Genomic DNA, 27251 nt, shown 5'->3' with positions numbered 1-27251 from the left:
GACGCAGCAAACCGCGGTGATTGGTTGGAAACTCGGGGAGACACAGAGTAGGTTATTGACCCGGCTGCTACAAAGCGCGTCTTCCAGGACCTGCTCATTCTTAAAAAGTGAGTCCCTCACTGCCTGTAGCGCATAAATACGCGCTATAGCGTGCATTTTGCGATCACTGATTGCGTCTGGATTCTGACTGTCGGGATGCCGCTGTCAATATTCTGACCAGCGGCATCCCGACCGCCGGCAATCCATACCGAACCCGTCTCAAGCACCTGTACCGAAGAGGAGCTGGCAAAAGTAGAATTACAACTCTCTTTAAATAGTGTTGGTCAACAAAACTTTAATTAGCTTATTCCTCCGGCCCACCACAAATTATTACCTCGGCATGGCGCAAAACGTAGTTTGTGATAAAACAGGTAGAATTATAGAAGTCAGTACCTGCAAAACAGGAGCCTGAAACTACTGGTGATAAACAGGATAGAACAAGTCTGCAGGGATAAGTGGCACTCAAATAGACAATGTGGTCACTTATACAGAGGTTTTATTTATAAACAGCACCATTTTGGAACTGCTGAAGAAATCCCCAGTTATAGAGGAAGACGCACAAAAAGTTTTGCAGCAGTGTTGCACAGGCTTTCGGATCCTCCATTCACTGTTCTAGGCTAACTATCCTGCTCCGCCCAGGAGACATATTCTCCACCTCATCAGTGATGCTCATTCCATCACAGGATGATCATTGAACAGAATTCCCGATAATCGGGAATCTGCATTCAGCAATCTAACACACTATATACTTTAATTCAAGTTTTTTTTTTTCTTATATTAAAACCTATTTTATAGCATCCAGAGCTATATGTTTATAATTATATTGTCTATTTCCTCTGGGCTTCTTCTTTCTCTTCCTGCCATTAATAGTTTAGTTTATTTTATGCAAGATAATGATCAGGCTCATTTGTTCAGAGACCTATGAGAAAGATCTGGAGCAGTGCCTGGGAATGAGGAGTCATAAGATGCCTATACCTGCGTTAATGTGATCACTTATATTTATATAAGTTTTTATGTTGAAGTTGGAAATCACCACATTTCTACTGACTACGTAAAATTCTTTCTGCCTCCACAGCCATGCTGACAAGAGTATAAACATTATTGTACAAAAGTACAGTTGTAAGAGTGACATGTACGGTAGACAGCAGGCGGTTTTCTTACGGTTTGCGATCCAATGAAATATGAGAAATTATAAAGATCTGATGGTGGGACAGAGGCAATAAATATCACCATGTGATAACTAGCTATAATTCTAAATCAGAAAACAGACAAAACACATTTACATTTATTTTAGTAACGTTCATTGGAAATTTATATTTAAAAACATAAGAGGAGATCTATGACAACCATTCGTTAACAGCCAGACCTTATGATTGCTGAAACCGCCATTGCAGATGGGTTGGGTATGATTCATCATGGCAATATGGTCATAATGTCGACATTGACTATGTAGGCAGTGGTAAAAAAAATGACGAAATGTTAAAATGTCGACACAGTATCCTTGGCGGCCCAACGGTGACTTACCTGCTCCAGGCAGCTGCATCGGTCATGTGACCATCACTTCCAGGTCAGATCTATGATCCCCCCTGACGTTCGGGTGAGTGTTTCACCCCTTTCCCTAATCCTAACCCTTTCTGTAGCACAGTGGTGTCAAACTACACATTCCAGCATGCCCTGCCACAGTTTTAGCATTCCCTAATATCAAAACTTTGGCAGTGCATGCTGGGATGTGTAGTTCCACTGCAGCTGGATGGCCTAAGTTTGACACCACTACTGTAGCGCCTAACCCTAACCTAAAAATTTCTGACAAGATCATGTCAACACGTTGCCGGGCGTCATTTCGAAAATGTCAACATAACTGTCAACATTGCATTTCGACATTATTGCCAACATTGTCATTGTCGACCATTGCAGACACATACAACAATAGTGGAAATTTCATGGACATAAATACACAGCGAGATAGCTGCAGAATTGAAGTATTTCACACGGTTTCAGATGTTCAGATCACCCACATAGACTTCTATTACTATCAAATGGTACTGCCATACTGAACTAGCTCTAAGAGATATAAACTTAACCCACATTTAGGGATTGACGAGACCCAGTACTGAGGCGCAGAGTCTAACATGCCGGCGTATTCACCAGGGACCACCCCAAGGAGGTATGGACTTAGCTGCGTCCGAGACGCAGGTTGCAGCCCTCAGACTTGGTTCCCTTGTACTGGTGCATGAAATTGAGCTCCACTCATGTGAGACAAATATGGAGGAAAAAAAAAAATCACAAATAAAAAATCAGATTTATTGATTAGAGAAACACCTGCTGTTGAGCTTAGGCACTGATGGAGATATTCCTAACTATAACTATAGTGTCGTATACCCTTTTGAGATTTTAAAATTTCCCCGCAGCAGGATATATTGTATTTTATGTCATTTACTGGACCCAGTATTGTGTTTGAATAGATTTATATATATTTATTCAGTGTGATTGCATACAATTATAATAAATAATTTGTTTTATTACTTGCTCTGGTTTTTTTATTTAGGATTTTGTATCTATAAGATTCTTATTTATGCGATTTTTCCTTATTTGTCTCAGATAAGTGGAGCACAATTTCATACTGTTTGTTTGTGTCCCTTATAACTATAGAATTTGCAGCTGAACCGTGCAGATATCTTTTTTGGGAATTCTAATAGATTTTACATTCATCAGTGCCTTTTAGTCAGTATTTTCCTTAGGTGCTGGTGTACTTTGGATAGAGCAGTTGCAATACGTATACGTACTCGGCAAGCAGAGTTTGAACCAAGCAGACAAGAAGGTACAAAGGAGCAGGTGAAAACAGGTCACGTTGGATAGCCAAGGTCAAAACCGGAATACAAGTGCAGTACCAGGGAGAAGACGGAATCAGGTCACGAACAAGATGAGGTCAGGAATGAACAGGCAGAAATCACTAGGAATGCTGGAGTAAGGTTTGGAGCCTATACTCTGGCCCCTATCTAGCGTCTTATAGGGAGGAGTTCAAATCTTGCGCCATACGTGACTTCACTTTTGGCGTGCCTGGCAGTTTAAACTCCCCTGCAGGCCAGCGCGTGCACCCCTAGGGGAGCCATGGCCGCCTGCACTTGCAGCCGCGTCAGAGAGGAGCCGGGAGCAGAGACATCAGAAGCGGGCGCCGGGGACTCCCAACCTGCTGCTCACCGCCAACCGGTACCCCAGTGCTGCCGGACCCGGTAAGTATTGTCTGGTGCACTGTGACACAATGTTTATTCTAGTTTATATTAATTTACAGTGCATCCGGAAAGTATTCACAACACTTCACTTTTTCCATATTTTGTTATGTTACAGCCTTATTCCAAAATGGAATAAATTCATTTTTGTCCTCAAAATTCTACACACAATACCCCATATCGACAATGTGTAAAAAGTTTTGAGATATTTGCAAATTTAATTTAAAAAAAACAACACACTAAGAAATCACATGTACATACTATCTCTGGCGGCAGGCAGGGCGCCGGAGCTAGAGAGGGTAACCATATGCGCGGGCAAGAAAAGGGGGCGTGTCTATAAGACGCGTCCCCTTTTCGTCATACTTGGGGGCGTGCCTGGCGCTTACGGACACGCCGGGCAGCCCCCAAGTGCTGCAGAAAGGGAGAATAGATGCCGGGCGTATGCATGAGAACGGCACCCGCAGGCTGTGAGGGCAGGGCACTTTTTGCCCTCCTCCTGGAGGGCAGGGTGCTTTTTGCCCTCCAGGAGGAGGGCAGGGCGCCGCGCCCCGCTAAAATAGCCAAGCGGGAAAGCTACAAAAGTATTCACAGCCTTTGCCATGAAGCTCAAAATTGAGCTCAGGTGCATCGTTTTCATTGATCATCCTTGAGATGTTCCTACAGCTTAATTGGAGTCCACCTGTGGTAAATTAATTTGATTGGACATGATTTTGTTAAGGCATCCACCTGTCTATATAAGGTCCCACACTTGACAGTGCATGTCAGAGCACAAACCAAGCATTAAGTACAAGGAATTGTCTGTAGACTTCCGAGACAGGATTGTCTCGAAGCACAAATTTGGGAAAGGGAACAGAATTATATCTGCTGCTTTGAAGGTCCCAATGAGCACAGTGGCCTCCATCATCCGTAAATGGAAGACGTCCGGAACCATCAGGACTCTTCCTAGAGTTGGCCGGCCATCTAAACTGGGCGATCGGGGGAGAAGGGCCCTAGTCAGGGAGGTGACAAAGAACCCGATTGGTCACTCTGTCAGAACTACAGCATTCCTCTGTGGATAGTGGAGAACCTTCCAGTAGAACAACCATCTCTGCAGCAATCCACCAATCAGGCCTGTATGGTAGAGTGGCCAGTGGGAAGCACATGGCAGACCACCTGGGAGTTTGCCAAAATGCACCTGATTGTCTCATCAGACCAAAGAATTTTGAGTCTAAGATTGAACTCTTTGGCGTGAATGCCAGGCGTTATGTATGGAGGAAACCAGGCACCGCTCATCACCAGGCCAATACCATCCCTACAGTGAAGCATGGTGGTGGCAGCATCATGCTGTGGGGAGGTTTTTCAGCGGCAGGAACAGGGAGACTAGTCAGGATAGAGGCAAAGATGAATACAGCAATGTACATAGACATCCAGGATGAAAACCTGCTCCAGATCGCTCGACCTCAGACTGGAGCGACGGTTCATCTTTCAGCAGGACAACGACCCCAAGCACACAGCCAAGATATCAAAAGGAGTGGCTTCAGGACAAGTCTGTGAATGTCCTTGAGTGGCCCAGCCAGAGCCCAGACTTGAATCCGATTGAACAACTCTGGAGAGATCTGAAAATGGCTGTGCACCGACACTTCCCAGCCAACCCGATGGAGCTTGAGAGGTGCTGCAAAGAGGAATGGGCGAAACTGCCCAAAGATAGGTGTGCCAAGCTTGTGGCATCATATTCAAAAAGACTTGAGGCTGTAATTGCTGCCAAAGGTGCATCAACAAAGTATTGAGCAAAGGCTGTGAAATACTTATGTACATGTGATTTCTTAGGTTTTTTTTTTAATTTGCAAAAATCTAAAAAAAACTTTTTACACGTGATCATTATGGGGTATTGTGTGTAGAATTTTGAGGACAAAAATTTATTTATTCCATTTTGGAATAAGGCTGTAACATAAAATGTGGAAAAGTGAAGCGCTGTGAATACTTTCCGGATGCACTGTATATCTATATTCCTATCTCTATGGGGAGAAATTGAATTCTCTTGTGGGGTTCTAGCTCCCAGGCAAGTGCCCATAGCTATTCAATTGCCCACGTGATAAATCGCAACAACTGGGTTACTGCTCGCACCCTCCTGAGATGCAAGCAGAAATAAGCGCTAACTAGTGCCTATATACATAGTATAGAATTAAATTGGATGAATGTAAAAATGAATTTGAAAAAAAATAAAAAACGAGAAGAATAGAGATACAAAATGGATAAATATAGAATATTTATCCATTTTGTATCTCTATTCTTCTCGTTTTCTTTTTTCTTATTCATTTATACATTCATCCAATTTAATTCTATACTATATACAGTATTAGTATGAAGTATAAATATAACAGAGAAATGAGTAACAAACTTATTATTGTTAATATATATTTTATATTTATTACATTGTTTTTATTCTGCTTGGTTTTAAATATCTAATTTAAATAAGGTGCATATTACTAAATATATGAATATTGTAATTATGGTTTTATATATCTCGTGAAATTCTTGCTTTATCTTGCTCAAAAGCATTCAGCAATTTAAAGGCAATGAGTGGGACAGCTGAGGAGAACTAAACAGCTGAAGAGCATTCCCCAATAACAAAAATCAACCAGCACAGCTATTTAAAGCCCATGGCAGACCAATGGAGGTTATACCTTCTGAGGAAACTGGGATTTCCTTTGCCCAAAGAAACGCATCAAGGAACAGCCTGCATTCATTATACCAGACTGTTTGTGCACTGGAGCTCTGATCGCTACAACCCTATCGGGCCTGAGAGCCTGCTGTGACACTGCTATCCAGCCCTTTGTCATCAACTGACTACTACAGCCAGGCACGGAGGACAGGCTACTTGGCACTAATTCATCCAGCACCCACTCCCGTTGACGAGCGATGGTGCGCTTCTGTTACTCCTGAGTGCGGGTCATCAGCCAGAGATCGAGACGGTAATCGTTATACCTACATCACAGGTCTCACATCTAATTAAGCGGTAGAGGTTCTCACTCCCCAGCTAGTATTGGGGTCAACGTGTAATGGATAGACATTGTTTCCATTAACATCTAGCGGCTCCCTGCAGTAGCTTTTCCATTGCTGCTACTGTTGCAATTCAAATAACCATTTCTCTATTAAGAGGACACTTTGTTTGCTTTCATTGAAAGTAACAGGACTTGTTCTTATCCATTTGGATTATTAATTCTGCACGAAATGGACAATTTATCCATCTACTAACTACTGGTTTTCATAGTGCACAGGAAAGGACGTTCTGGAATTCATGCACAGAGCCATTGCTCATTTTTATCTCAGTGTAAATTTGTATTTATTAAATCATTGTTTATTTTACTACAATTTTTGTTGTTTCTTTACCAACAAGTGCTCCTTCCACCTTTTTTGTTTATATTCTTACCCAAGCAGGTAATAAACAGATCCTGCTTGTTAGGAGCTGCCAGTTTGGAAGCATTGTATTGATTGGATGGACAGGTGCACCTTATCCTTCCTTCCAATTAAGAACTTGTACTTTTGGAGGTACATGAAACAACGTGGCAATTTGCGCCTGTACCATATAGGTGTCTGAATTTTCTCACACATTGTTCAATTTTACCTATGGAAAATAAATAATGGTAATCAAATTTTGACTGGGCGCTAAACAAAGAAGTTGGGGTTAAAAGACATTTAATCCTAAAAGATTTGCCAACACATGCAAGTGAAGACACTTAACACCCAGTGTACTAAAATATTATGGAAACAATTTCCTTTGCAATGTAGGCTCTAAATAACACATACCAAATGCTCCTAGTGTTCAGACTGCTGATGTTAGGAAGAGGACCATGCCATAACAAGATATACTGTGCAGCAGAGTATGAAAACCAGAATGAATGAAATAATTGCTGCCACTGGGTGAAGAAAATCATACATGCAGATATTCTTCAAGATCCCTACAGCCACTGTGCGGAATACTAAGTAAAGAGGGGTAATTCTGGGGGCAATTTGAGACAATACAAGGTTGAATTTGGAAAGCAATTTAGACATAGTGCTCCAAATTATACCACTTTCAGACAGAAAACAGGCTTTTACGCGGCCTTTTGCATGCCAGGTTGTTTCCCATTTTCTGTCAGATATCCTTTTCACACAGGAAAATGAAAATCCCAGGTATTTCACTCTTACACCCCTTTCATACAGAAATCCAAAAGTACCGGTTTAAAAACATATCAACCCGGTAATTTGGTGATTTACACGGGACCTTTTTCTGTCTGAAAAAGTCATCCCGGGTCTAAATTCCCAGGACTTCGACCGAGGAATTTACCAGGGTCGGAGACACGGGAATTTAGTCCCGCGTTGAGCCTTTCAGAGAGAAGAATTACCCCTGTAAATCAGCAAATTACTGGGTTTACATTTTTGACCCGGTAATTTGCGCTTCTGTCTGAAGGGGGGTACAGATAGAGAATGGCAAAACAACCCGGTAAGCAAAAGTCGGGAAAAATACGGGTTTTTGCCATTTTCTGTCTGAAAGTGGTATTACCCGGTAATTTGCTTAACATCCCGGGAATTTTCCCTGTCTGAAAGGGTCAACTGGGGACTTAGGCCCTCATTCAGAGCCGTACGCTCTGAGCAGAGCGCACGCTCTGAATGAGGGCCGGCCTCCATTTTCATGGAGAGTCCTCCTGGACGCTCGTATAGCTGTGGGTCACCACCCACAGGCTATACGAGCGTGCATTGTGATGGTCGCGATGGTCGAGACCATCGCGACCATCGAATTTGCGAGCCGGAGCCTGCGGTTGAGGTTTTCAACCGCAAGCTCCGGAGTGATTTTGGCTCTATCAGAGCCAAAATCACTCCCACTGACATCACTAGTGATGTCAGTGGGCCGGCTTCTGACGGGAGGCGTTCCCGTGGGAACGCCCCCGTCAGGGAGGCACGCCCCCGGCACGCCCACCAAAGGGGGCGTGCTGTCAATCAACATTGACAGCACGCCCCCTTTGATCGGACACAACGAGCGAAGGACTTTCCTTCGCTCGTCGCGTCTGGCGCATGCGCACGACGGAGCTCCCTCCGTCGTGCGCATGCTCAGTCCATAACATCGACCCACTTGCGAGCGGACAGCCGCTCGCGAGTGGGTCTGAATCAGGCCCTTAATTCCCTGGTCTACGACCCTGCAAAAAAGCAGGGTTGGAGACCCTTGAATTTAGACCCAGAATAACCCTTTCACACAGGGAAAAGTCCTGGGTTGTTTAGCAAATTACCGAGTAAAAGTGATATACCTGGGATTTTCATTTTCAGTGTGAAAGGGGTATTAGAGAGAATAAAATAAACCTTTGTGTAAATAACTCCAGGTCCCAGGATTCCAGATATTACTGTGTGTATTTGATTTTTGCAGCACAAGCTCCAGTAGCCCATGAAACTGCAATCAATAACTTAGACTAGCTTTTACTTAGCCCAATTCAGCTAACCATCACTACTGTGAAGGAATCAGATATATGCGCACAAACTAATGTGGTACGCACTGGGCCGATGTATCGGATGCCTGAACGATATATTGGTAAGGTTTATGCACAAACTATCTTGTACATATACACTTATCAATTGTTTGCTCGATTTGTCAGCCCAGCTGACTCCATATCACTTGTGTTGTCAGATTCAATGGATTCTGCACCAGATATATCATTCGGTCGTGTGCACACATAGGGGGAATTAAATTGTTTTTTCGTTATCTTAACTAAATGGTCATCAGCAATCCAATTGTTTCTCTGATAAATGCCCATTAGTGTTTAGCCCGGAAGCACCAGGTTTAGATGCTCAAAATGGCCAAAAACTCCTAGTTTGGGTGCTCAAACTACGAACTTTACACACATTTTTTCTTGCACCTCAGGAGGCTGCAAAAAAAAAAAAAAAAAGTGTCTGCTGCAGCTAATGGGTGTCTATCAGACAAACTATTCAATTGCTCTAATAGACCCCCAAAAAAACTATTGAATACCCCCCATAATGTTCACTCTGGGGCTAGAGTGGGGCAGGACGCCTATGGGTAAAAATGGCAATATTGCATGCTCCAAAGGCACGTGTACATCCAAAAAGGGAGCGTGGTCACTCGAATAGGTGGAATATCCTTAAGACGTTCCCACTTTTCATCACTGTAGGGGCATGCCCAGCACTCATGTAGGTGCTGGGCAGTCCCAAAGCTCTCCCTGCAGCACAAACAGATGCCATGCACCGTAACTGCCCCTGAACCTTAGAAAAAAAAAAAACCCAACAACACTGAATCACCCCCAATGTATTTTGTGAATGGCTGTGCATTATGAGTTCATCTACCTTCTTCTGCCATCCCATGACATGTTGATGGCTGTGATCCTGTGGCAGCCATACTCGTTTGTCATTCAGAGAGGCACTGAATAATAATGATCTGTAGAAGGATAGCTAAAAACAATGACTGTAGATATATTGGCACATCTGGCTGTGTGTACGGGCAACCTGCTGACCGCCCGTACACTTGCTGCAGGGACAGTCAGTGACTGACATCTCAACAGGGTGGCCGGGCCCAGTTGTGATGTCAGTGCAGACACATCAAGCGGCAAATTGGCAAGTGTGTATTGTCTTACCAGTCGGACGCTCGGTCTGCGGATATGTCGCCCAGGTGTATACCAAGCATTAGAAACACCTTTCTCAGTCAGTTCAACACAGTACTCGTAATTGAAAATTAATTGGGAAATCTTGAGGCATGTTTGAAGGATCCACTTTACTGATTGGACTCTTGCCTTAGCAATAGCTGCATTCATTTCACAAAAATATATTTGCCAGCAAAATTCATCTACAGTCTCATGACCACTAAAAGCCCTTTTCAATCCCATCAAGAGGATATGTGCTATCCTGCATGTGCTACTATCTCCTACAAACGGAATGTGGTTGGTGATCAGAGCCTCTGCCCATATGGTTTTACTTTTAAGAGCACTGGCTGCCTCTTAATAAAATAAGATTACAGTAAATAAAAAGTTCTGATCTCCCTGTTAGATATTAGTAATTATCTGTAAATGAATTTAAATGTTTAAAAAAAAGAAAATAAAAAAAAAAAAAGGCACTCACGTTAAACCGTAACACTATGGGGGCGATTCAATTCAACACTATTCTAAATAGCCCCGTAAAGGAGTTCCCGGAGCTATTCAATTCACCGAGCTGTCAGCCTGACTAAAGGATTTTTTTTTCACCCTCCTGAGGGTGTGAGCAGAAATCTGACTAATGTGCCGATCGCGATGCTGTTTTCCAGCTTAGCGCGGCGCTAACAGCATTGCGGCCGGCACTGTGGTCGGAGAATGCCGGTTAGCATGGCTAAACACCCATCTTTAGGCGGGATAACCGGCATTCTCAGACTTAAATGGTTTTAGTCAGACTTAACAGCATGGTGAATTGAACAGCTCAGGAAACTCCTTCCGGGGGGTATTCAGCATTACGCTGAACTGAATCATCCCAATGTTATAACTGAAGAAGCGAGTGGATGAAGGCATTATGTTACATTTAGAAGAAATTTAGATATTTATAGTTAAAGATAAATGATTAGAACTTAGGAATTGGACATAGCCCTACAAAATATATCAGTAAATAGACTACAAACATTTAACATAACATCAGTGTTCACGCTAGGCTGTTTTAGCCCGATTTTTAAAGGGCAAAATGCATCCTGCCCCTTTTAGCCGCGCCCATCGCACAGCACATATTCACATTAAGGGACAGCTCCATAGGTGTTGGGCACGGCCCCTTTAGTGATACCGCTGGCTGGGCATGCTTCCATTAGTTACTTCGTCGGGGGCCACGTGCGATACTGCCCGGCACCCTGCCAGTCCCAAATCCTGCTGGGAACACTAAGCATTGTTATTATGATCCCTAGATCAGAACACCTTCATCCATTTAAAAAAAATAAAGGAATTTCAGAAAATCGTTACACAACACCATCTTCAATAACTTCATAACTCGCCTCTTCAATTCCTTAACGTCTGGATTATGACAAAACTGAAGATTTTGCAAATAAGTCTAAAATGTTTCTTCATTACCGTCCTGACAGGGAGCACTTCTCTTTAATTGGAAATTATACAAGAATATATTTATGACCACTGTGGGCCACAATTACAATATGTTCAACATCCAGTAAAAGGGCACAATTCTGCACCAGGACACTCCATGCCACAATACAAGGGGTGAAAATACAATTATATTTTGCATGCAAGGAAAATGCTTTTGCATATGGAACAAATACCAGCAAGCCTTACTTTTACACTGCAATACAGTTGAGTCAAAACATGCCCCCTCCCAACTCTAAATCTGTCCACACATTTCAAAACTAGCCCCCCCCCCCCCCTCCCACAAGCTACATGGTGCAAAACTGCACCTTCCAGATGGCTTTACCACTAACATTATAAGGGGCCCTCTGTATCAACTTTCAACATAGGTTGCCATCTAGAGCGAATTTCCTGGAAACTGCTGCTGACCAAGCATGAGCATAAACATAGATTATTCTGTACTGTAGAGCTGTGAAGAAACCAGCTTGGGAGCGTAAATAGATTCATATACACTTCCAGGTATCTGTTGAAATGTGAGGATATTTTCACATTATTGCAATGACATCTACAAATTGTTTAAACACCGTTTTTTCAGGCTTAGCTTACTTCCAAAAATAATACAATTTGGGGACATAGGGGGGAATATACAATTGTCTAAGCAATTAATTTCTTTGTGGCAAGGTAAGTCCTGAAGTGGCAAGCAGAAATCCAGTCAGCTTTTGGGCACCCACACGCAGCATGCCTAGTATTTTACATGGGTTTAGCCTCTTCACGCTTCTAAACCCAGTGCACATGGGTGCGACATGTCAGATAAGTAACCGGTACAAACAACTGGATATTGTCCCGTCACTTTAAATGAGAGATCTGGTGTGAGAAAAGAGTTTAATTCCCCCCATAGCAAGACAATTGGATTTGTACAAGCTGATGCTGCAATTCATCAAGAGTTTGTGGACATCACAGTCAGAATATCATCATTTTAAAGGATAAGATTGTTTAAATGTACTTTTGGAGAGCAGGTCTTTGTGATTAAATATACAGTAAATAGGATTTAAAAAGGACGTTTTAGTTTATTTTAGCATACATTGAGATAGCCAATGATTGACAGCCAGTAGAAGGCTAAAGAGAGGAGCTTCACAGCTCTAAAATAGCCACTCAAGGCAGCGTAAAGCTAAGGTGCTGCAATACTGGCTATACTGTAAGCCAACGTTTCTTTAAAATGTATTTGTTGCTGTGTTTCACTATTTAAAAAGTTACATGCTAAATACACACTCGCTGGTATATAATGGTACTCAAAGTATTTTCTTCCATTGCGTCTCTTTTTCTAGCATTTGTACATATTCCCCCTTTCCATGTCATCATGAGTACTACCAACAGGAAACTACAGAACATATTTTCATACATTACAAGGAATTATTAAATACAGATTTACATATTTCAAGATATTCCAGTTGAACAGGTTTGCAGATAAAATTAAAAAAAGACATAGCTATTGTCAAAGATATTTTCAAGAATCATCAAGCAATAATTACAAGAATGCAAAATTAATGAGCAATAAAATAGTTTACTAATTTATTTTTTTATTTAAAAATAAATCTTTTAATATACCCATATAAAACTATATGAGCGAAAAAGCCCAAACTGCTAAACTTCTTACACATATCTGCTCGCCACCTCAGGAGTGTGTGAACAGAAACGTCGGCGACGGCTATCGCGCCTGAACAGAGCAACAATTGACCTGCTCCGACAGGCGCCTATTAGTCAGAGCTGCCGGCGAAAACAATTTAATCGCTCCCATAGTGCCTCACCAGAAGTTGTATACTCCACCACTTCAAGATTGTGGAAGCCTTGTAACATATTTGGATTCTTCTTACCAATGCAAGTGTTATCAAACTTTATAAAAAAAAAGTGCTAGCTTTTTACTCTAATAGACACGCACACGTAGTGCCTTAGTCATCAGAAGAATTAGAATGGCTTCACTGACATCATATCATGATAAATGTAATGCCAGCAGCTGCCTATCATCACATTTCTACAGTGGCTGGTTCATCATTCAATTCTCCACCTTCACAGATGTGCCCTCTTCATAATCCGTGCCCTGCCCAATCTTGAGGCTAGAGTGAACACTAAGGGGAAATTCAATTGTTTTTAGAATAGCGATAATTGATGGGCGCCCATAAGAGCAATTCAATTGTTTGGGCACCCATTAATTATCTCACTTTTTGTACTCAAATAGACCAAGGCTTAGCTGTGTACAACAGCTAACCCCCATCTAAAGTCCTGACCCCCAAACCACAGACTTTACGGGCCATTCCATGTGACATTTGGATACATTTAAAAATTAAAGTCCCATTCCATGAATAAGGTTGAATAATGAAGGTAGAACTTTCTTTTATCATAAATTAGTTAAAGCTTGTGGGGCACTTGTGATGGAACAGGACAAAATACAAAATCCTTCCGTGGTAACATAACATTAAACTTCTGTGACATTAGACCGAGCTGGGCTCTGATTTTTTCCTGTGCAGGACAAGCAGACCCAATGGTTTAATAATATTTTACTCCGATATTCAATTGATTCAGAAAAATCGCACCCAAAGTACTATTTGGGCACCCGAAGGGTCACTTTTCCTGCATATCAGCCTCCCCCAGGAAGGTGCGAGCTGAAATGTCGACACCGGCAGCAGTTTGCACCTGACAGGAACAACTCAACAGCTCTGTCAGGCACGAAGGGGGGACAGCTGCCGGAGAAAACAATTGAACTCCGCCCTATGTATATTAGTAGTAAACGTACAAAAATGTTTATTATTATTATTATTATTATAGAGTCATAACAAACCTTTTAAACTTCCTCTTGAAATACTTCTATTCACTTGCATTTGTTTCAAACAGTAGCTAGCTTCAGCATTAGCATTTACAGAAAGTGTTGCTACATATCTATAGGAAACACCAAAAGTACCTTGATAAAACAGTGATCTTCCAAAAACAAAACACACATTTCAGTTTGGTTTCCCTTTCTATGGAATGGCCCTTACGCACATTGCTGCTCACCAACCTCAGGAGGCTGTAAGCAGAAATATGTGCAGCTCCTGCACTCACACCTGATCGGAGCAACAACAGCTGCAGTGACTAGAGGTGGAGAGTACAATAAGGGCTTCAGGGCCCAAGTGTAGCCAACAATCTAATGCCAGCTATACACTAGACTATATGTTGTCTGATCCCGCAGGTCGGGACATCATATCAGGCACATATAGTCTAGCATGTACCCACTACACGTGCCCCCGCTGCCCGACATCGGGGTCGTTCCGTCGTCCGTGCATGCACGGACAACAGAGCAACCCAGCTGCCGACATCGGCAAATTCAATGGTGTCGGTGAATGAAATATAGGGTGGTCAGTAACCGGATCAAGCAGGGTGTACCGACCACCCGATATATCGTTCATCGGCACCATCGGGGATCGCATCAGGGTGGTCGCTAATGCGCACCCACTTTAAATTCTGCATACAAACTAGTCACCACTTAAAAGTAGGTTTCTGGGCTGTGACAGAAAATAAGGATAAAAATGGGAGAACTTTCAACAACTCTACATGGGTAATATGCCTTGGTCGGAATAGAACTCATATTGGCTGGCATTGAGAAGCAGCACTACGAACCACTGTGGCACCCTTTGAGACTGTTTTATGAAATAAAACCCCCAACCTATCATACTATTCATTATCAGATTAGTGCATACTTTAGTTAACAAGCATTTACAAAAACACACATCTTCAGGGCTGGACGATTTACTTAATTTTTATGTACAAACTATAACATCCCGCTTAGCACAGGGTTTGCCACCGATGAATATTGCACATGTAGCAGGCATTTAAAAAAAAAAAAAAAAACAGAGATAGAGAGATGCTATTCAGTTATAGAAAGCATCACTGAAGAAAAATGTGATGATAAATAATTTGCAGGAGTAAACAAGTTAATATCTATACCTTTTAATCAGTAACAAGACTAATTCAACAGCACTGCCTCTGAATATGACCACTCATTTAAACATAGTTTGATGCGGAGTTGGAAGGAAATTGGGCACATGTGCACCTGCATGGCAAGACAAAAAAAATTGTTATTTGCCTTTCACAAACTTCTGCACTTATCGCTATATGACCACCCCCTATTTGTATGCTTGATTTGCTACTATTCATTATCAGTGTCATGGGCGTAACGGGATGCAATTAGCAGACCGGCGGTTGGCATGCCACCATTCAGAATCCAGACGCTGGAAGTCCAGCACAGTACTCGAGATAGGAGTCGAAATACCGATGCCCATCTTAATCCCGACACCGGAACGCAGACAGAAGCCAGTCTGAACCAGGTAAGTCCGGGCCATCTTAGCTGTTAGCCCCGAGGGAGGAGGGGGGGATAGATTTAGGTACCATAGCTGTGTTAGCGCTAGGTTTGTTTTGGGGTGGTTAGGCACCACTGGGGGGGGGGTAGGTTTAGGCACAAACGGGGGAGACTTAAGTTTAGGCACTAACAGGGAGGGTTAGGCGGCGAAGGATGGAGGATAAGTATACTTACCCGACCCCTGTCAGGATACCAACTATGGGGCGCAGAGCTGAGGGTGGCCCATCTTCCTTGTCAAATTTACATGTGTTATATACACATTTTTCACCATTGGGTGGTACAAAGGGGCCCTTGCAAACTTTTGCTATGGGAACTTCAAATACCTAGTTATGCCCTTGATCAGTGTGCTCCCGTATTATATGCAAAATATGAGACTGCAAACATATTTCCCCTTTACACTGTTTTGTATACTTTAACCTTCATCTTATCATCAATAATCACAAAGAGTACCAGAGTGGTTAGTACTGTAGCTTCACATCTCTGCAAGAGACTGAACTAGCGTAATGGGGGTTCTGAATTGGGTATATTACAGTGAGGGCATATCCAAGTAACAACGGGCTAGTGTTCCCGCTAGGGAGCGGAGAAAGCAGGGTGAACCCCAGAAAAAAGGGGGGCTAGCCGAACCGGGGGGGGGGGGGGGGGCAGAACTCCCCCAGTTTGTCACACTTTGAGGGTATGCCTAGCACTTACGAAAGTTCTGGGCTTCCTCAAGCTCTCCCCTAACAGTAAATAGATGCTGTGTGCAAGGTGTCTTTTTCACACAGTGGTGATAGGTCACCGCAACTTTTCCCTGCCATGGGGAAACAGCGACCCCACGGGTGGGGAAGACTCAGGGCAGGATGTTTTAGCAGGACGCCGGTAAAAGGGCAGGGCGCATTTTGCCCTTTTAATATGGGGCAGGGAGCGGCACCCTGCTAAAACAAGCTAGCGGGAACACTATGGGCATTGATGGTCATGCCTTCAGCAGTTAACGCATGCATGTTGGATTTCAAAAAAATAAATAAATAAAAATTACTGTTTTTCAAACGGATACAATTTTTAAATAAAATAAAAAGACTAAAAAGGGGCCTATCCATTAGACGACTTAATGAACGATTTGACCAAAACCAGGAGGTTTTGGTCGGATTGTTCAGAAAGTCGTCTAATGGATAGCCGGCAAGGACTAGGTCCTTGCCGACTATCTGTGGAACATGCTCGTCAACCTGACAACGTTCGTCAGGTAACACATGTTCACAGTTAGGAGGTCGGTCTCCTGCACTGAATGACGTTCAGTGAACACCGTTCAGTACGGGCAACGCACCCGGCGACCTTAAAGACTGAACGCTAGATGTTCAGTTTTTCAGGTTGCCTAATTGATAGGCCCCTTAACAAGGTTAACAATTAGAATTGTATAACTAAAGTAGCCAAGACATTGCCAAATTATTTTTACACTCATTAGTTAACTATGCAAATTAAAAGCATACCAACAAGCCTACATTTCTTTACAGCTTCAGATACTACAAGAATTTACATTGTAATCCCAAACACTGCTATCACCCACTAGTGCCAGACACATAATACAGACTCACTTTGACGAAAGGGCAGAATCTGCCAATACAGAAAACTAGTGTTTTGTACAGACACATATTCATCAACAATGAAAGAGTAAAGTCCCAGCATATTCTACAGCTTCAAGCGACAAATATATGACAATATAGTTAATATAACTACAAGTCGACTGCAGGGTCTCAGTGATTTACTTCAGAACATGGGGGGGGTTTTGTCAGCAAAACTAGTGAGTTTGTAAAATAGCCATATGTAGTGCCTTCTGGGCTTATATATAAATTACTTTACTGGGAGTCCTACAAGAGAAGACCAGTGGGTTACAATTATTAAAGGTTTTTGCAATAATAATAATAATAATAAACTTCAAGTATCACATGAGCAGAGACCCCTTACACAAACCCATCAATCTGCAGACACAAAGGGGAGGAATTCAATTGTTTCCAGCCCCCTTCGTGCCCGACGGAGCTATTCAATTGTTGCTCCTGTCGGGCGCAATCAGCTGCCAGCGCTTCATTTCAGCTCGCAGCCCCAGGGGTGTGCGAGCTGACATGGGCGAAAAGTGACTTGTTTATGCGCTCAAACTGCACTTTTCGCAATCGCGCCAAGCATTTTTGTCGGAGGAAGCCGATTTACGCTGCTAAACCCGACCACTTTGGGCGTGATCAGAAGTAACAATTGAATAGCATTCCGTATGTAGGCGCCCTGTCACTACATATAACACACACTAATATATAAATGATGTATGTAGGCGCCCTGTCACTACATATAACACACTATATATAAATGATGTATGTAGGCGCCCTGTCACTACATATATAACACACTATATATAAATGATGTATGTAGGCGCCCTGTCACTACATATAACACACTATATATAAATGATGTATGTAGGCGCCCTGTCACTACATATATAACACTATATATAAATGATGTATGTAGGCGCCCTGTCACTACATATATAACACACTACATATAAATGATGTATGTAGGCGCCCTGTCACTACATATAACACACTATATATAAATGATGTATGTAGGCGCCCTGTCACTACATATATAACACACTATATATAAATGATGTATGTAGGCGCCCTGTCACTACATATATAACACACTATATATAAATGATGTATGTAGGCGCCCTGTCACTACATATATAACACACTATATATAAATGATGTATGTAGGCGCCCTGTCACTACATATAACACACTATATATAAATAGTGTATGTAGGCGCCCTGTCACTACATATAACACACTATATATAAATGATGTATGTAGGCGCCCTGTCACTACATATAACACACTATATATAAATGATGTATGTAGGCGCCCTGTCACTACATATATAACACACTATATATAAATGATGTATGTAGGCGCCCTGTCACTACATATAACACACTATATATAAATAGTGTATGTAGGCGCCCTGTCACTACATATAACACACTATATATAAATGATGTATGTAGGCGCCCTGTCACTACATATAACACACTATATATAAATGATGTATGTAGGCGCCCTGTCACTACATATATAACACACTATATATAAATGATGTATGTAGGCGCCCTGTCACTACATATATAACACACTATATATAAATGATGTATGTAGGCGCCCTGTCACTACATATAACACACTATATATAAATAGTGTATGTAGGCGCCCTGTCACTACATATAACACACTATATATAAATGATGTATGTAGGCGCCCTGTCACTACATATAACACACTATATATAAATGATGTATGTAGGCACCCTGTCACTACATATATAACACACTATATATAAATGATGTATGTAGGCGCCCTGTCACTACATATATAACACACTATATATAAATGATGTATGTAGGCGCCCTGTCACTACATATATAACACATTATATATAAATGGTGTATGTAGGCGCCCTGTCACTACATATAACACTATATATAAATGGTGTATGTAGGCGCCCTGTCACTACATATAACACTATATATAAATGATGTATGTAGGCACCCTGTCACTACATATATAACACACTATATATAAATGATGTATGTAGGCGCCCTGTCACTACATATAACACACTATATATAAATAGTGTATGTAGGCGCCCTGTCACTACATATAACACACTATATATAAATGATGTATGTAGGCGCCCTGTCACTACATATAACACACTATATATAAATGATGTATGTAGGCGCCCTGTCACTACATATATAACACACTATATATAAATGATGTATGTAGGCGCCCTGTCACTACATATAACACACTATATATAAATAGTGTATGTAGGCGCCCTGTCACTACATATAACACACTATATATAAATGATGTATGTAGGCGCCCTGTCACTACATATAACACACTATATATAAATGATGTATGTAGGCGCCCTGTCACTACATATAACACACTATATATAAATGATGTATGTAGGCACCCTGTCACTACATATATAACACACTATATATAAATGATGTATGTAGGCGCCCTGTCACTACATATATAACACACTATATATAAATGATGTATGTAGGCGCCCTGTCACTACATATATAACACATTATATATAAATGGTGTATGTAGGCGCCCTGTCACTACATATAACACTATATATAAATGGTGTATGTAGGCGCCCTGTCACTACATATAACACTATATATAAATGATGTATGTAGGCTCCCTGTCACTACGTACAACACACGGACACGCTGACATCACATCTCACCAGAAGAAGATCAGGAGGTAGCAGCATATCATAGGTAGCCGCTTCGTCATCTTTTCCCGGCCTCTTTTCGCATCCTCGCCGGCATCTCCGGTGCCCTCCCAGTGAATAGAGGCTCAGGCCTCCCGTACAGCTCTATGCTGTGCTGGAGTCTCTGTATCTGTGTACGGCACCGAGCCCCTCACCGGCGGCTCCACCCCCTGACCACGTGACCGCACGTCCAACGCGGCCGTTACTCAGAGGGCGCCGCACAGCGCACACCACAGGCAGCTGAGGTGGAATGGGACGCGTCACCCGGGGCAGCGCTGGCAAATCAGATGCACAGCTGTACGTCCTCCCCCTGCTTGTGAGAACGCATTGGTTTGTTCTAGAGTTGGGCGGCGCTGGCAACTGTTCAGAGACAGACTTCAGAGTCAGACTACTAGAGTTCTTCTGCGTGTGCCACAGACTCAGAGTCACAGACAGAGCACAGACCAGAGGGTCAACTCAAATTTATTGTCATAGAACATCAGAGGGCCTCCAGGATTGTACCAGTGTAAGGTCACTGAGGAGGTTGTTCCATTCATTGTCTATTCAGTCAGGCAGAGTGTTAAGTGGCACAGAAGCAGTTGAGGATTTCACATACCTCCAGAATAACACAAATGGTGCAGCCAATTATCAGAGATTCCTTCGTGGGGCACTCTTATTTTATATGTAGATGACTAGTTGAATCATATTAAAAATAGCACTTTTATTATTGTGTCCTATATAAAAAAAATTGGGGTTTTCTACTTCAGCATCCATAGGGGGCCCACAGGGTTGACCTTGGGCTATATTTGGATCCACGGGCACCACGCAGTTAAATCTTTTGCTGCTCCCAGGATGCACTGGGTCCATCCTCCTCTATACCCTGCCCCAGCCACAGGCACCTCAGTTTTAGTTGGTGCCCAGCCGGAGTCGGGTCACCCTTAGTGCGGGGGGGCTGCCCCTAAGCTTATTTTTAGTTTTTTTTTTTTATTACATTTTTTTTGTTTTTAAATGACTCTTCAGAGCGGCAGCATCAGACTGTCCATTGGACGTCCAATATGCCGCTCCCACACCCCGCTGGCGCCGCGACGCCAGTACAGATCTGGGGATCGCGGTGGAACCCCAGAGTCTGTACTAGCACGGGCTCTGGGCACTCCCATGACTGCTGCCGGAGCGCCAGGGATAAGGTAAGACTTCTTGCGGTGACCTGCGTGTCTATGCGGGTCGCATGCCTCCGGTCTTTGGGGACAGACCGGAGGTGCTAACAGTGGCGGCGGGCTCCCCCTCTCCGGAGGAATACCCCACGGGACCACTAGACCACCAGGGAATTATGTGGGAGCCAGCGTCCCTGGGGTTAATTGCTAGCCAGGGGAGGCAGCTTTCGCTGTCTAGCTGCTCCTCAGCTCAGCGCGATTTTCCGCTTAGGTCTGGCGACGCTGAGCTGATTCCTCCTGCGGCCACTCCTCCTCTGAGGTCTCCGGTGGCCATCTTCCCTGGCAGCATCGCAGATCTCCCAGGCAGCGTGTGGACCGGTCTCCCAGTGTACCTCTCCCCTGCTAAAGGACAGAGGCCCTGATTCAGAGCCGGACCCTCCTTGTGAGTGCTCGCTCTGAATCTGGGCGGCCTGGTTTTTTTTTTTGGCCGGCCTCCAGGGCTCTCGCTAAGATGTGGGTGACCACCCAGTGCTTTTGCGAGCGGCCAGGTGATCATCGAGACCATCGGGCTTGCGACGAGACCCTTGTGGTAGGGTCTTGTTCCCGCAAGCCCCAGTGAGCTTCCTGCTCTAATAGAGCAGGAAGCTGACTACTGACATCACGAGTGATGTCAATAGGGGCGGGGCCGCCCTCAAATGGCAGGCGTTCCTTCGGGAACGCCTCCGTTTGGCCAGCCACCCCCCCTCCCCGCCTACAAAACGGGGCGAGCTGTCGATCAACATCGACAGCTGCCCCATGTTGTTGCGAGCCCCGGAGCGAGTGATTTCTTGCTCAAGTGGTGCGTACGCACTGCCCGGCCATCGACCCGCTTGCGAACGCATAGCGCTTGCGAGCGGCTCTGAATCAGGCCCAGTGTACACAGCACTATAGCCCCCCCAGACACTGAATCTGGGCGGTTGATTGTAGTGGCAAGGTGCAGTGAATATTAACTTTCTGCATTGTATGTGACTGTTGCTAGTGCTGACTGTCTGTGCTTTATTTCTACTTACTGTCAGTCTATAACTATCCCTTTCCTTCTCCTACAGCACTGGCAGGTGTGTGTGGGAAGGGTTTTGGATCTCACTTATATAAATTCATGTATTTGTGAGGTCGGTCACATATAGTTGTGTGCTACACGGTGCCATATCTGTGGGTGCGCCAAGAGTAAACACTGAGCTTCCCTGTTGTGTTGCTATATATATCTGTGTATATATATTTTATCATGTCTGATGAGGAAGTTGAGCGCTCTGCGGCTCCCACGCTGCTCTCCTGCAGACGCTGCGCTGCAGGGGTAAAATATGGAGGATTTATCACAGGATGGGCTGTATGTGAGGTGCCGTCAGTTACCTGGTCCCTCTAACCCCCCAACTTCGGGACAGGATCCTCCTTGGGCGGTGTTTTGTCAGGTGGTGGCTTCCATCGCGGACCGTCTGGCGGTCCCTGCTGCTTTCCCCCATAGGGGTTACTGCAAACAGCCATCCCCCCTTCTCTAGGTATACCGCATTTATTGCAGTCTTCGCCTGGGCAGACTGTTAATCCATATATGGGGTTCCCTATGTATAATCAGTCTCCGGTGATGCAGCTGTCCGTTATTCCCTTCCAGGGTCTCCCGCAGGCGGATCAACCACAATGGGTGGATGTGTTCTCCAGTTCAGTCCAAAGTTTGGCGGCCTCATCTTCAGCCTTTCAAATTATGTTACATAGTGACAAGCCTCAGAAGGCGTCAAAACACACTGTTCTGTCATCCCAGTCTGCGCAGCTATCAGACTCAGATGCGTCCTCGGATAAGGGGGAATTGCCTGAGGACTCTGATTCGGATTCCCCTGCCTGGGAAGTGGAGACAAAATATTCCACTAATGTGCCGGCATTGGTGCGGGCGGTGCGGTCCATTCTTGATATAGAGGATGACACCCCGGCCCCTAAGTCCAAGTATCCAAATTTTAAGCAGGCAAAGGTAATTTCGGCTGTTTTTCCTCTATCTGACCAGCTGACTGATCATATGGCGGAGTCCTGGCAGTCGCCTAGTAAGAGGTTCCAACTGCAGAAACGTTTAGCATCTAGTTATCCATTTCCTGCATGTCATTGCAAAAAGTGGGAATCCCCGCCTGCGGTGGATTCTCATGTTACTCGCTTAATCAAGAGTGCTACCTTGCCTATGCCGTCTATTTCATCCCTAAAGGATCCCACAGACAGGAAAGTGTAGACTTGTTTAAATTCCATTTATTCTCTCTCTGGGGCGGTGGTCCGTCCGTCCATGGCCATCTCTTGGGTGGCTAAAGCCATTGAGAGCTTGGCCAATGTACTGGAAGATACTTTTCCTGAGGAAGCTCCGGAGGTTCAGAGAGCTTTAGTTGGACAGATGAGGGATGCTGCTTCCTATATTGGAGAAGCATCTTTGTATGTCAGTCTTCTGACTTCCAGAGTTTCGGCGGCAGCGGTCTCTGCTCGCCGGTCTTTGTGGCTTCGTTCTTGGAGAGCGGATGCGGATTCCAAGAAGGGCCTGGAGGCCTTACCCTTTAATGGGGAGATTTTGGCCCTGATTCAGAGACGGACGCTCTGACAGAGCGCTCGCTCTGAATCAGGGCCGGCCTTCTGGTTTTTTAGAGCGGCCTCCTGGCCGCTCGCATAGCTGTGGGTGACTACCCACAGCTATAGCGAGCGGCCATGATGATGGTCGCGATGGTCAAGACCATCGCGACCATCGTGCTTGCGACGAGACCCTTGTGGTAGGGTCTCGTTGCCGCAAGCCCCAGAGAGCTTTCGGCTCTAACAGAGCCGTAAGCTCTCCCACTGACATCACTTGTGATGTCAGTGGGGCCGGCCCCAGATGGTAGGCATTCCCATGGGAACGCCTCTGTCTGGGCAGCCCCGGCCTGCCCACCAAAGGGGGCGTGCTGTCACTCAACATCGACAGCACGCCACCTTTGGTACGAGACCCGGAACGACGGTTTTCCCGTCGCTATCCGGGTCTCGCGCATGTGCACGACGGAGCCGGCTCCGTCGTGTGCATGCGCACTGGGCCACCATCGACCTGCTTGCGAGTGTATAGTGCTCGCGAGCGGGTCTGAATCAGGCCCTTTGTTCGGTCCTTACCTGGACAAAATTGTTGATACCCTGACAAAGTCTAAGTCGGCGTGTCTGCCATCAGCAGCTGCACCTTCTAAGGCTAGGACCTCAGCCTCTTGGTCCTTTCATACTCAGGGTAAGTCCAAGGGTCAGTCCTTCCCGAGGCAGTCGTCAGCCAAGGCTGCCCCTAAATCAAAGAAGCATGCCTGGAGCAATAGACGCCCTGCTTCCAAGCCAGAGGATAAGCCTTCAGCCTGATGGGACGGGCCTCTCTCTGGGGGATCCCAGAGTGGGAGGCCGACTTCTTCAATTCGCCCAGCGCTGGTGCAATACCACCACGGATGCTTGGGTACGAGAAGTGGTCTCTCAGGGGTACGCCCTTTCCTTCTGTCACAGACCCCCCAACAGTTCTTCTGCACCAGTCTTTCTCAGGACAAGGCCTTGCAGATTCAGGAAGCCATAGAGTCCTTGCTGAAAGCAGGGGTTGTTGTTCCCGTTCCGCTTTCTCAATGCGGGATGGGTTACTACTCTTCTCTGTTTCTGGTTCCGATACCCAATGGGTCTCATCGGCCTATCCTCAACCCAAAATCGTTGAACAAGTTCCTCAGAGTGCCCACATTCAGGATGGAAACTTTGCATTCCATCATTCTGGCTATGGAACCGGGGGATTATATGGTCTCCCTGGGCATCCAGGACGACTACCTCCATGTTCCTATAGCACCTTCACACTAGCGGTATCTGAGGTCTGCTATACGTCAGCTTCACTTCCAATTTCAGGCACTGCCCTTTGGCCTTTCCACAGCTCCAAGGGTGTTCACCAAAATTATGGCTGCCCATCTGCGCAACCAGGGTATACGGCTTCTGCCGTATCTGGACGACCTCCTATTGCTGGCAGGCTCTCCGGAGGTACTTTTGCAACATCTGCACCTGACGATCGCTTGTCTGCAAGTGCACGGGTGGCTGATAAACTGGAAGGTCCTCCCTCATTCCGTCACATAGGATGGTTCATTTGGGAGCCCTTCTGGACTCTCGTCAGCAAAGGATCTTTCTGACTCCAGAAAAGATTTCCTCCCTACAACTACGTGTGAGCAGTTGTCTGAAGAGTTCCCAGGTGTCGGTTCACTCGGCAATGAGAGTTCTGGGGTCCATGGTGTTGACATTCAACATGGTGGAGTATGGCTAGTTTCATTCCCGGCCCCTGCAGGGGCTGATTCTATCCAGATGGAACAGGTTACCAAACCGGATCAGGACTCAGATGCTGGTGTTGTCTCCGGAGGTGCGCCTGTCGCTGGCTTGGTGGCTTCAGACATCTCATCTCACAAAGGGTCGCCTCTTTTGGATCCCGGACTAGGTTCTGCTCACGACAGATGCCAGTCTCTGGGGTTGGACGGCGGAAGAAGTGGTGCTTCCCATCAACATTCTGGAACTTCAGGTAGTTTTCAGGGCCTTCCAGTTGTCCGCTCGCGCTCTTCAAGGAAGGACAGTGCAAGTTCAGTCCGACAACGCCACCACAGTGGCGTACATCTACCGTCAAGGGGGGACTCGCAGTCGAGCAGCAATGTCGGAGGTGTCACACATCCTGTCTTGGGTGGAGTGCCACCTTCCGGCCATGTCGGCAGTCTTCATTCCAGGAGTTCTCAATTGGGAATCGACTTCCTCAGCCATCACGACGTGCATCCCGGGGAATGGTCCCTTCACCCAGAGGTATTTCAACTACTCGTGGACAGGTGGGGACTGCCGGAGGTGGACCTCACAATCGCAAGCTGCCTGTGTATTGGTCCAGGACAAGAGACACTGGCGCAAGCCTGGTCGATGCACTGTCAGTGAAATTGACTTTTCAACTGGCGTATCTATTCCCTCCGATATCACTGCTGCCTCGGATCCTCCGGAAATTCAAACAGGACAGCAGGATGCTTCTGCTGGTGGCTCCGGCATGGCCCAGACGTCCTTGGTACTCCGATCTTCGGGGCCTATCCATCGACGTCTCGTTTCTTCTGCCTCAACGTCGGGACCTGTTGTCTCAGGGGCCCTGCCTTTACCCGGATCTGGGTCATCTGTCTTTGATGGCGTGGCTTTTGAGACATCCGTCTTAAGGTCCCGGGGGTTTTTCCAGCTCAGTCATCAGCACAATGCTACAGGCACGCAAGCCTGCTTCCACCGGGATTTACCACAGAGTGTGGCATACTTATTTTCAATGGTGTGAGTCCAGAAACTACGATCCTCGGGCGTTTTGTGTTTCTAGAGTTTTGGTGTTTCTTCAGTCTGGTTTGGACCTAGGCTTACACCTAGCTTCTTTGAAAGTTCATGTGTCTGCACTATCTGTGTGGTTCTAGCATAGGATAGCTACTCTGCCAGATGTCTGCACCTTTTTCCAGGGTGTTCTCAGGATTCAACCTCCCTTTGTTCCCCCAGTGGCTCCTTGAGATTTGGCGGTGGTGCTTCGTGCCTTACAGGGTCCTCCATTTGAACTTCTTGAGTCGGTGGAACTCAAATGGTTGATGATTAAGACTACTTTTCTCCTGGCGATTGCTTCAGCCAGAAGGGTATCAGAATTGGGGCGCTCTCCTGTCGTCCTCCTTTTCTGATTTTTCACCAGGACAGGGCAGTGCTTCGCACTCGCCCGGGTTTTCTACCTAAAGTGATTTCTAAGTTCCACATTAATCAGGAAATTGTTGTGCCGACATTTCAGTCACCTGATCTCTCGGTTGGTGAGGCTTCCTTAGATGTGGTCCGTGCTCTTAAAGTTTATGTAGACCGGACTAGTTCCATTCGGAAGTCGGATTCCTTATTCGGCCTCTTTGGTTTTCACAAGAGGGGTTGGCCTGCCGGCAAACAAACTTTGGCCCGTTGGCTTTGTTTGGTTATTTGTGAAGCTCATGCACAGGAGGGTTTGCCTGTTCCGGCCTCTGTTAAGGCTCATTCTATTCGGTCTGTGGGTCCCTCGTGGGCTGCTAGCCGTGGTGCCTCGGCTGTTCAGCTGTGTAAGGCGGCCACTTGGTCTTACATC

At 45.1% G+C, this 27251-nt stretch overlaps 1 protein-coding gene across 4 annotated transcripts in view; it reads right to left on the bottom strand.

Annotated features, from left to right (window-relative positions):
* SUCO (SUN domain containing ossification factor) overlaps positions 1-20262 on the bottom strand; it is a 113197-nt gene extending 92935 nt beyond the window's left edge. For all 4 annotated transcript variants that reach the window (XM_088482183.1, XM_088482184.1, XM_088482186.1 and 1 more), the window contains exon 1: positions 19983-20262. In XM_088482183.1, the coding sequence (XP_088338309.1) occupies positions 19983-20032 (50 nt within the window). In that variant the 5' untranslated portion in view covers positions 20033-20262. The remainder of the gene's footprint in view (positions 1-19982) is intronic.
* Between the last annotated feature and the right edge of the window lie 6989 nt (positions 20263-27251).

The sequence above is a fragment of the Taudactylus pleione genome, unplaced genomic scaffold (assembly GCF_031769625.1).
Source record: "Taudactylus pleione unplaced genomic scaffold, aTauple2 ptg000017l, whole genome shotgun sequence".
Lineage (NCBI taxonomy): Eukaryota > Metazoa > Chordata > Amphibia > Anura > Myobatrachidae > Taudactylus > Taudactylus pleione.
Note: the sequence above shows the minus strand (reverse complement) of the source record. Positions and strands in the feature narration are given on the sequence as shown.